General features: G+C 46.3%; 1 protein-coding gene across 5 annotated transcripts in view; it reads right to left on the minus strand.

Annotated features, from left to right (window-relative positions):
• RNASEH2B (ribonuclease H2 subunit B) overlaps window positions 1–3,858 on the minus strand; it is a 93,325-nt gene extending 89,467 nt beyond the window's left edge. For 2 of the 5 annotated variants that reach the window (XM_054719786.1, XM_054719781.1), the window contains exon 1: window positions 3,533–3,855. In XM_054719786.1, coding sequence (XP_054575761.1) covers window positions 3,533–3,596 — 64 coding nt within the window. In that variant the 5' untranslated portion in view covers window positions 3,597–3,855. Of the gene's footprint in view, window positions 1–2,556; window positions 2,574–3,532 lie in introns of those variants that run through there. The other 3 variants (XM_054719785.1, XM_054719782.1, XM_054719784.1) reach the window with 3 other exon arrangements.
• Between the last annotated feature and the right edge of the window lie 7,783 nt (window positions 3,859–11,641).

The raw sequence follows: 11,641 nt of genomic DNA on the forward strand, positions 1-11,641 counted from the left end.
CGAAGTCCAGTTTAATCAGGGGGCTGATTAAAGGACCTTTTCAGCTTAAGTAGACCCGAATGAGTTTCTTAACTGGTCCTGAGATCATTTCTGTCCTTGCTTTACCCCCTCACATTAGGGTTTCCCAATGCTTTAACATTTCCTTGGAGATGGCTAAGTAGCAGGGTTCAGCCACATTAACAATCAACGCAGTCTTCTATCCTACACTTAGTGAATCTGTTCCCAGCTGGCCTTTCACACTAGAGTCCACTCAAACTTAATAGAACTGACAAGCGTACAAAACTTGGACTCAAGAGAAATATTTAAAATATGACTTAAACTTTTTCTTTTAGGGTAGCAAAGAGGGATGGAAACTTGTACCATATTCCAAAAAGTAGAGATGTTAACAGTCTCTCATAGTAACTGAAACGGCAAATACGTAGACTAGTATTCCCAGGCCATGTTTGAGAAATGTTTAAGACCGTCCTAAACTACAAGCAATGCTTACTCTGCTGAAAAGGAAGGCAATTCAGTCTTCACCGGCCTATGAAAATCAAGACTCCAAGTCTGATTAGCTCACAAGTATCCCTTCTAAGTCCCAGCTTTTTTTTTTTTTTTTTTTTTTTGCGGGGGGTTGGAGGGAGAGGGGAATAATCTACTTCTTCAGGAAAATGAGAGGCAAAGATACCTAAATAGTACTTTTACGTTTACCCTCCAAGATGTAACACAATACTATGGTAGGCAACTTGATAAATAAAGTAAATTAAATGTTGGGGGGAAAAGAGTCATCTCAAGGTTTTGGTGCCCGTACATCTGTCTCATGGATAGATCTCTAAAGTGCTGTTGGCCTGATGATTAATTTGCTCACTTTTCAGTATGTAGAGTGAGCGCTTCAAATTCTTCTGCCAGAAGTTTTCTAAAACTTAGTAGAGACTGTTTCCATCAAATACTTTTGAAAAATTTCATACAATCTTCGTTTCTTTTATGAAGGGCCCAACTTTCCTGCAGCTATGGCGCTCACTCAGACAAGGGTACAGTCTCCTCCTTTCAAATGCATAACTTACTGGAGCTGATTTCCTAACAAATACCAGTACCTGCCATCCCCTGTGCTCCCATGAACTCCCCTGACCATGCACATTCTGGCCCACTCCAAAGAGAGAGAAACCTCAAGATGGCCATTCCTGTCCCCCAATCCAGCTCTCCAGGGCTGGTCTCACTGCAGTGGCTCTGTGTGTCCCCAGACCAGCAGCATCACGTGGGAACCTGTTAGACATGCACATTGTCAGGCCCATTCCAGACCCACTGAATTAGGAACTCTGGAGGTGGGGATCGGCTCACCTGGTGACAGGTACCCTCAAGTTTGAGAAGCACTGTTGCACTGCAGTCATATCAAGCTCCAGTGTTCATACCCTCAGAGCCTGCAGGGGGCACTAAAGACCGGCTAGAAGAATTACATGAGCAGGAAGCTGAAGTTCTGTTACAAAACCTGCTGGTCTGACAGTTCCTTCTATCGGTTCCTGAACAGCTGCCTCCGCCTCCTCCGGTGAGTTTAAAGGTCACATAGCACATCTCAGTTTGGAACAGGAACGGGACTGAAATTATTCTCACAGCCCCAGCAGTAGACATAGTAAGCCTGCAATTTTATGGGATGCAATCAATACTTAATTTTTCTGAAGGTCTTGTGTTTAATATCATGAAGATACAAACAGACTTTGAGAATGAATGTCAATACTGATTAAACAGAAAATAAGAAACTTAAATTCTCCTCAGCCATTGTGTGTCTCTGAATAAAAATAATGCATTTGATTTGAAAGAATAGAGTCCCTACCCTTTACCATCTCATTGAATTGATGTAACAGAAGTGAGAAGAGGATTTTTCTAACGTAAAGCGGTGTATAGGCAGCCCTTTATTAGATTGTCAAAACCTGAATTTTGCATTAACTGTTTTACTACACAAGCATCTCCAGTGAGGATGTGGAGCAACAGGAACTCTCACACACTGCCGGTCGTAATGTGAATCAGTACAACCACTTTGGAAAACTGTTCAGCAGCACCCACTAAAACTGAACACACAAATGCCTAGGACAAGCGATTGCACCCCCAGGTGTTGCACCCTACAGAAACAAGTTCCTCTCTTTCCTAGAAGTGTAATTCACAATAGTTACCAACTGGAAATCCAATGTCCATCCACAGTAGCGGAGATAAATATTATGGATATTTATGCAATAAAATACACATAGAAATAAAAACACAAATCAACCAACAAACTGCTCCACCCAGTATGGATGAATCTCACAGGCATAATGCTGAGTGAAAGCAGCCACACACAGAGGAGCGCACACTGACCGCAGCAGGTGAAAGGAATCTCAGGTGACAGAGGTCAGCAGAGAGGCTACCGGGGCATCTGCCGACAGACATGGGGAGCCCCGAACAAGTTCTACATCATGACCGGAGGATGGTCACAGGGGTGTGAACATATGAAAACCTCATTGCGTTGCACACTTAAATGTGTAGATTTTACCGGACGTTACACCTCTTTATAAAGGTTTACAAGGTTAGACACACAAAAATACTTACAAACTGACATGTGACACTTTTCAATATCCACCATCAAACCTGCAGGTCTGGACAACTCTATCGTCATTAGCAACTACTTTAAAGCATTTGCCGAGCTAAAACTCAAACACAAACAACGTGTTTTCCTTATTTTCTATGTGATGCCATCATATCCATAGAGTCTAAAAAGTGCCAGACTTTTCTGGCTTTCGCTCCCTAGTCCCAAACTCCTTTCCTGCTGCCATTTAACGGGGCCCATCCCAAGCCCCCGCAGGCCCCGGATGGCCGGCGGTCAGGGTGGGGTGCGCGCGGGGCTGACGGCAGCCCTCCCGCCTCTACCCGCCCACCGGAGTCTCTCTCCACCCTCGCCCCGGGCCCAGCCGCCGTCCAGCTTCTCTCCCGCCTCCCCACCCGGGGTTTGTCCCGGGGTTTGTCCCAGGACAGGGGCCAGTCCAGGCCGCCTAGACCCTAGCTTCCGACCAGTAGGAGCCCCGGCGGGGAGCCGGCTGCCCAGGGGGAGCCCCAACTCACACCCCGAGGGCAGGACACCGCCGGCGCCGCACGCACCACGGCACCGCGGACCCACGTCGCTCCCCACAGGCCGAGGCCGCACGCCCCCTAAGGCCCAGCGACCCCCACAGGAGGAGAACGGGGCTGGGGGGCGGGGGGCAGGGGGCAGCGGGCACGGGGGCAGCGGAGAGGTGGGGCTGGGGGGGGGGGCGGGGGTCCGGTTTGGCGCTTCCGGTTGTGGTTTGAAAACCGAGCGGGCTGTACAGTGACCGATGTGAGGGCGGCGTGTTCCGGGGGACCACCGGGTCGGCACGCGGGCCCGCAGACGGGGCGCGGCCCGTGGGGCCCGCAGGGGAGCGCGCGGGGCCCGCGGGCGTGAGGGCGGCGGGGGCGGCGGGGGCGCCTTCCGGCGGGACGCTCCGCGCACTCGGGGGCCGGCCGCGGGGCTGGGGCCGATCGGCTGCCGGCCGGAGGCGGGCCCGGTTACCTGGAAGCAGGAACACGTGCTCCCGGGCGCGGGCGCCGTCCCCGCAGTCCTCGCGGCGCGCCATGCAGCCGGCCTCCTCCGCCCGGGCGCGGCGGGAAGTGGCGGGAGAGGGGTTGTTCCGGTGGCGCGGCGCCGAGGGCCTGGCGGGGCCCCGGAGGCGGCCCGCGGGGCGAACTTGGTTTCGTTTCCGGTGCCAGCCGCGGCCACGTTAACTTTTTAAACTTGGCGCCAGGCGGCGGCGGCCTGAGCTCCGGCGCCTCGCCGCCCGCCCGCGGGGTAAGGCCGCGGCCGCTCCCCTCCCGTCCCCGCCGGGTAGGTGCCCAGTTGAGGCGCTGGTGACGCCGCCTGCGCGCCGGCGGCCGCTCAGGGACGGGGCGCGGGAGCGGGCGGGGCCGGCCCGGGAGGGCACTGGGGCGCCGCGCCGAGACGCCCGCCACCCCGGGGGCTGGAGCTCCGGCCGGAGGACACGCGGGGAGCAAGTTCACGTCCGTGACAACAGCAACCACATCGGAATCCTCTGTTCTCTTAGTTGTCAGGGTATCGTGATCACCGGTTGCATTCTGCGTAGGAATTAATGTCAAAAGAGTGTGTGCTTCAAATGGGCTGAGTCCTCATTACTAAAAAGAGGTTTCACAATTTGGGGCTCACAGTATGAATCTGTTCTTTTGGGCGACTTCGTAATGAGTTAAAAGTTAAGACATTTTAAAAAGCAATGTTTAAAAAGTCAGGGTCATGAAATTGGGGAACTTAAGCTTTTAAAAAAAAGTTTAATTGAAAAGGTGATGCTTGGTGTAACGTGGTTTTAAAAAGGAAATAGCAATTTCTCTCATACTTTAAAGGAAAGTATGTCTCCCTCCTACCCCAGATCCCTAAACCCACTCCCCAGGGCAATGACTGGTGACAACTTCTTGTCTATTCTTCCAGAAATTTCCCCTACACTTACAGATTCTTATGTCTTGCTTTTTGCACAAATGGCAGAATACTATATGTAACTCTATGCACTTAAATTTGACAACACTGGATCTGTCTCAGCCTTCTGAAAGGACTTTTTATTTTCAACCCTGTTTCCCGTGGAAAGGAGACCGCTGAAGTTCGGCGCAGGACACGGTGGTAGAGACGAAGACTTTCTGACTGAGGAGGAGCAAGGAAATGCCAAGTCTGGGGCAGGCAGAGATTAATCTTACCCTGATCTATTCTGTCCACTAAGATTATACTGGGTAAAGCTCTAGTGTGTAGGTCAAATACCCAGGCACACCACAATCATGACTAACAGCTACAAGAGACATGTTACAGTTCCAGTGTTCTGACATCGAGCTGTTTTTATTTCCTCTGCTCCTTTCTAGCCATTGGCTGTATAAACATGTATTTTTACTAGTATGTGGTTGTTTTCACAGGATAAATACAATTCTGTTTGCTTTTCTCCCTTTACATTGTCATAAAAACATACCCCATAGCATCCAGAACTGTCATTCTTAATGGAGGCATGTTATTTCACACTACTAATGCACCAAGATTACTTAACTATTCCCTACTGTGCAATACTTAGGTTATTTCACAGTATTATTATAAACTAGAGGTCCAGTGCATGAATTCATGCATGGGTGGGGTCCGGCTGGCCTGCCCTGTTCGGGGCCAATTGGGCCTGGCCCGGGGGGAGGGGACACCCGAGGTTGGCTGGCCAGCCCCACCCCCGATCTGGGGGGGGGGGTGCGATCTGGGGTGGAGCCAGCCTGGGGGAGGGACCGTGGGAGGTTGGCCAGCTGGCCCTGCCCCCTGGTCAAACTCCCGGTTGAGAGGACAATTTGCATATTAGGCTTTTATTATATAGGACTAGAGGCCCGATGCACAAAAATTCGTGCAAGAGTAGGCCTTCCTTCTCCCAGCTGCTGGCACCGGCTTCCCTCCAGCACCCGGGCCCAGGCTGCCGGCACCGGCTTTCCTCCAGGACCCGGGCTTCCCATCTGGCCACCGGCCAGCACCCGGGACCCAGGCTGGCTTCCCCCTGGCCCCGGCTTCATCAGGAAGGATGTCTGGAATGACGTCCGGAAGACGTCTGGTCTAATTAGCATATTAGCCTTTTATTATTCTAGATAGTGCTACAAAGTATACAATATATGGATTATGCAGCAGTTAGAATCAATTAACTAGATGTACACATAACAACATGGGTCCTTTATATCATGAAAAAAGTTAGGCATAGATTTATAGCAGAATACCATGTAGGTAAATTAAAAACACACATTAAAAAAACATGTTTTATAAGGATACATGCACAGTGAAGGCCAATTATCAAGCACAAAAGAAATGGGTGTCTTAAAATGGAGGATAATGGGATAAGGAATGAGGGGGACAAGGAAAATCAAATAAGAGAGAGACCAGGACACATAATATGGACCACTGTCAGTATGTCCTATTAATGAGATTATAGCAAACTTTCTCATGTTTAGATCCAAGAGCAAAAACGATTTTTTTTTAATGAGCTGCAACAAACATCTCTGAACAATTTCCTTTATCCACTTAAAAAAAAAGAAGTACCTTCTTGGAAGGGGGACCAGTGGTGATGTTGGAGACAGACTCTAGATCCCTATTGTCCTCAGGGTAAGTTCCAAGGTACTATGCTTTGAACAAATGGCCTTGAAATCTGGTCCTCATTTGCCCCTTCAACCACAGGTCCCACCATCTCTCTCTCTCCCTACTCTGCCCACAGTCTGGCCAGGAGGAACTGCCTTCTGTCATGTTTGCATTGTGTTCCCAAGCTGAGGCTGCCCTGCTCTCTACTAGCCTCATTCCTCTACCTCCTTCCCTCCCCTCCACCTCTGCCTTCAGACCTTCTTTAGACAATGCCTTCTCCATAGCACTCCTCTTGCTGCCTCCCAACACCCTCCCCAAGAATGAGTGAGATGCTTCCAACCTTCTCAGTTATCTTACTAGGTAATAGAGCTTCTGATTCTCTTCAGTTCCTTGAGGAAGGACAGCATCTAGTAATTCACTTTATCCTCAAAAAATAACAATGGCTTTAACTGAGTGCTGTGACAAGCTCTTTCAGTCCTCCAGTAGCCTTAAGGGGAAGTATTAGCATGATCCCCACATTTTACAGAGGAAGAATGTAAATTTAGAGAAATAAACTAATTGTCCAACATGCAAAACCAGCAAGTGGCAGAGCAAGAGGTCCAACCCAGAGATTGGGCTCTTAATCCCCCGCCCCTTCCTCCTACCCTAATGTCCCAATACCTAGGAGACATCATGTGCTCAGCAAATATTTTCTGAATGTATATGTGGGTAGATATGGCAGTTATGGTAAGAGTCAGTGTGGCTTGTGGTATTCCTAAGTTTTATAAACAAGAACAAATTGATTATATCTAGTATATCATAAAATATCCTATAAATTAAGTTTTAATCTAGTCCCACTAACATGCAAAGAGATAAGCAAGTCATTCTGAAAAAAAAAGGGGGGAATAGCAACCTTAATACCTGTAAGTATAGAATCATAGAAACTTTTCTAAAGGTAGAAGCAAGAGGTATTCATTTTCTAGTACAAACAAACCAAAAAAAAGGAACATGGGAAAAAAACAGTTCAATGCAAATGACCTTTAGCAATGCTCAGTGATGAGATCAGAGAGAGCTTGAACTAAAGGTAGTAAATTTTTTTTCCTCATAAATTATTAAAGACATGAGAATTCTTCTGTCATAACAAAATAAAAATGAAAATCCACATTTATCATCACTTTTGTCATGTTTCCAAATGCTCATCTAGAGACAAAAGAGAAGGCAAAATAACACCCAAAGCATGTGCTGAGAATGAGAAAGGATCAGCTCTTGAAAGGTGTTTACCCAACTGTTTAGAAACAGGACCAATGGATAGTACTGAACCATCCTTTCTAGAAGGAGAGTATCCTAATATATAAAAGCCCAGGGTCCGTAACAACCAACCGAACACCAGAAGTCAGTTCTGCAGTCAGGCAACCCAGCACTGACTGCCGAGTGTACTGCAGATCAGGCCGGAGAGAGGCTCGGAGAGAGAGGCAGGGTCTGATCCGCAGCCTCCATGGCAGCTGTTGATCAGCCATTGCCTCTCTCTTTCTCCCCGGGCTTCACCAGCAGCCGCTCCTCTGTTTCTCTGATCAGGCCCGGAGATAGGCCTAGAGATGCTGACTGGCATAGAAACCAACCAATCAGAGCCAAATCTGGGTGAACTGTGAGGAGCCAATGGCTGCCTAGAAGGTGGAGCTTTTGACGCTGACTGGCATAGGAACCGACCAATCAGAACCAAATTGGCCTGCAGGGGAGGGCAGTTGGGAGCAAGATCAGGCCAACAGGGGAGGGCTGTTAGGGGAGACCAGGCAGGCAGAGGCAGTTAGGGGTGATCAGGCTGGCAGGGGAGAGCAGTTAGGGGTGAGATCAGGCTGGCAGGGGAGGGCCGTTGGAGGCAAGATCAGGCCAGCAGGGGAGGGCAGTTGGGGGCAACCAGGCCAGCAGAGGAGGGTAGTTGGGGGCAACCAGGCCGGCAGGGGAGGTCAGTTAGGAGCGATCAGGCAGGCAGGCAGAGGCAGTTAGGGGCTATCAGGCAGGCAGACAGATGAGTGGTTAGGAGCCAGCAGTCCCAGATTGCAAGAGGGATGTCCAACTGCCAGCAGTCGGACATCCCCCAAGAGGTCCCCGATTGGAGAGTGTGCAGGCTGGGCTGAGGGACCCCCCTCTGTGCATGAATTTCATGCACCAGGCCACTAGTTTCTTTTATATTCACTCTCTTACTTAAGCCAGCCTAAAATTGGATTGCACTTATTGCAAAAGGGGCATTGTGACACATACCCACATATAAACATGTAAGATCTGCCAGTTATAGAATAAGAATGACTGAAGCTTTTGAGAAAGAAGAGCAATCCCTGACAGAAGCTGGCCCAGAGCTCACAGCCAGACCATGTATTTCCCAAAAAACATTCTCCCAGAATACCAGTCTCAGACAAGGCTGACCAGGAAATAAATGAAACAAAACAAGTGCACTTCATGATCTTGCAAAGCACACACACACACACACACACACACACACACGCACACACACACGCACATGCACACACACACACACACGCACACGCACACACAAAAAAACAAAAAAAAACAGGTCATTTTGCCACACTCTCTTGGCCAAAATAAGTGACTGCTACTTCTTTATCAGTTACAGCTTTATCCTCATTCCAGCTTCCCCTCCCTGTAGACAAGATTTATTGAGATATCCAATCATAGAATTGCCTCAATTTCTAACAGCACCCAATCTAGAGTGAATCCCTGCTTCCTTAGATCCTCCTCTAGTCCCCCAACCAAAGCCCAAACCCTCTAACGAGGAACAAATCCATCTTGTTCAACTGCAGGCGTGTTCCAGGTGGTGTTTGTTTACACATTTCTCTCTGTGTGTGTGTGTGTGTGTGTGTGTGTGTGTGTGTAGCTATAAACATAACATATACTTATTTAATTGAGGTAATTTAGGCTCCAAAATATATAGTTTTGTGCCTGCACTCTCTGTAGAGATACCATGATCAAATGAATCATATAATCGTATAATTGCATATTTTTCTGCATGTCAGCCTAAGCAATCTCCATACACTTCAGAAATTGTTATAACTTTTAGTTATCCTGACTTAATTTGCTTTATATATGTTTTTGGTATTTCCTACATTGCAATACTTTGGAGATGTGTTTTTAAGTAATGCATTATTTAACAAGTTAATAAATTGAGAAATGCCAAAATGTGGGCTTTTTAAATATTTATTTTCAAAATCAGGATACAAACTTATATAGATAGTATGAACCAAACTATGAAGAAAAAGGAAAGATTGGTGATTAAAATCTAACCATAATAGTTCTACTTATATTTTCCAAAATTGCTCAGTTAATATTTTTAATTTGATAATAGGAATATTATTAATTTCTAGTTTTATTTTACTCTGTGCTTCCTCCTAGGTGTGTCTGCCCCCCCCAAGAGGGAGGCGACTAGTGGCAGCGATCAAGGGGTGGGGCTGGCCAGCAGGCAGCGCCAGGCCACCAGCCAAGGCAGATGCCAGTGGGGGGCCCCCAATTGCCCTGCCCGCTGGTCATCCCACAGATGACCCTGATTGCCGGCCAGGCCTAGGAACCGTACCCTATATATTGGGAGCAACCTCTTAGATTTAAAATTTAAACCTGGCAAGGCTACTCTAACACTGAAAAAACAGAACGATGCAGTGATGACAGCATGGACTCTGGCTTGCACATTTTGTGGTCAGCCCTGATTCTGACACTTATAACTGCGTGACAAAGCCAATTACTTAACTTCTCTCTGCTTCATTTTTTCCACCATAAGATGGGGAAAATGGTACTACTGCCTCAGAAGGATCGATCATGTTATGAACTACTTTTTATAATCAGGGGGGAAAAAATGTAGCTGCCCATACAACAGCAAGATGCCTTTCACCTGTATGAAAAGTATGGTCACTGGTGCATGCAGCGTCCCGGATTGCGAGAGGGATGTCTGACTGCCGGTTTAGGCCTGACATCTCCCAAGGGGTCCTGGATTGTGAGAGGATGCAGGCCAGGCTGAGGGAACATTCCCCCCCCCACCCTCAACACACACATGACTTTCATGCACCAGGTCTCTAGTATTCTAATAAATATGTATGATGTCAGGTGGGTATAAGATTTATCAGTATGACCACTTAGTAAGTTATGTAATGTCTAATCACTGGAGTGTACACCTGAAACTAATATAATATTGTATGTCAACTGTAATTGAAAATTAAAAAATGATTTTTAAAAAAGAAATGTACCACTAGGATATTATAAATGAATGTGTATCCTTAAGCCTCTTAATTGTGATATTATTGGTAAAAGTAATCAGGACTTACCAAAGAAAACCAGAATATTATTGTTGAGCATCTGTCCCCTGGGGGTCAGTGAGCATCATAGCAACTGGTTGTTCCACTGGTCGTTCTGCCGTTCGGTCGATTTACATATTAGGGTTTTATTATATAGGATTATCGACCATATTCCCTGTGCTCTACTTTATATCCCATGATTATTCTGCTACTACCAATCTGTACTTCTTAATCCCTTCACCTGTTTCACCCATACCCCTAACCCCCCCTCCCATCTGGCAACCATGAAAAAGTTCTCTGTGTGTTTGAGTCTGTTTTGTTCTGCTATTTGTTTATTTTATTTTTTAGATTCAATTGTTGATAGATACATATTTATTGCCGTTTTATTGTTCATATTTTTAATCTTTTCTTCTTATTATTCTTCTTAAAGAAGTCTTTTTAACATTTCATGTCATACTGGATTAGTGGTGATGAACTCCTTTAGCTTTTTCTTGTCTGGGAAGTTCTTTATATGTCCTTCCCTTCTAAATGACAGCTTTGCTGGGTGGAGTAATCTTGGTTGTAGGTCCTATGACTTTGAATATTTCTTGCCAATCCCTTCTAGCCTGCAAAGTTTCTGTTGAGAAATTAGTTGACAGTCATATGGGAGCTCCCTTATAGGTAACTAACTGCTTTTCTCTTAATGATTTTAAGATTCTCTCTTTGTCTTTAACCTTCTACATGTTAATTAGGATGTGTCTTGCTGAAGTCCTCTTTGGGTTCATCTTGTTTGGGACTCTCTTTACTTCCTGGACTTGTATGTCTAGCTTCTCCAAGTTAGGGAAGTTTTTGGTCATTAATTTTTCAAATAGGTTTTCAATTTCTTGCTCTCTTTCTTCTCCTCTGGCACCCCCAGGATATAAATGGTATGCTTGAAGTTTTTCCAGAGGCTCCTTTCACTGTCTTCATTTTTACCTTTTGCTGTTGTGATTAGATGTTTTTTTCTTCTTTATATTTAAAATCACTATTTTGATTCTCAGCTTCATCTACTCTACTGTTGATTTTTTGTAAATTATTCTTCATTTCAGTTAGTGTATCTTTCATTTCTGACTGTTTCTTTTTCACAGCTTTCATGTCATTTTTTATGCTGTTGGAGTTTTCTCTAAGTTCATTGAACATATTTATAACCAGTATTTTGAACTCTGCATCTAGTAGATTGCTTGTCTGTATTTTGTTTAGTTCTTTTTCTGGAGTTCTATTCTGTTCTTTTATTTGGGACATGTTT

Source organism: Eptesicus fuscus, chromosome 8 (genome assembly GCF_027574615.1).
Source record: "Eptesicus fuscus isolate TK198812 chromosome 8, DD_ASM_mEF_20220401, whole genome shotgun sequence".
In the NCBI taxonomy this organism is placed as follows: domain Eukaryota; kingdom Metazoa; phylum Chordata; class Mammalia; order Chiroptera; family Vespertilionidae; genus Eptesicus; species Eptesicus fuscus.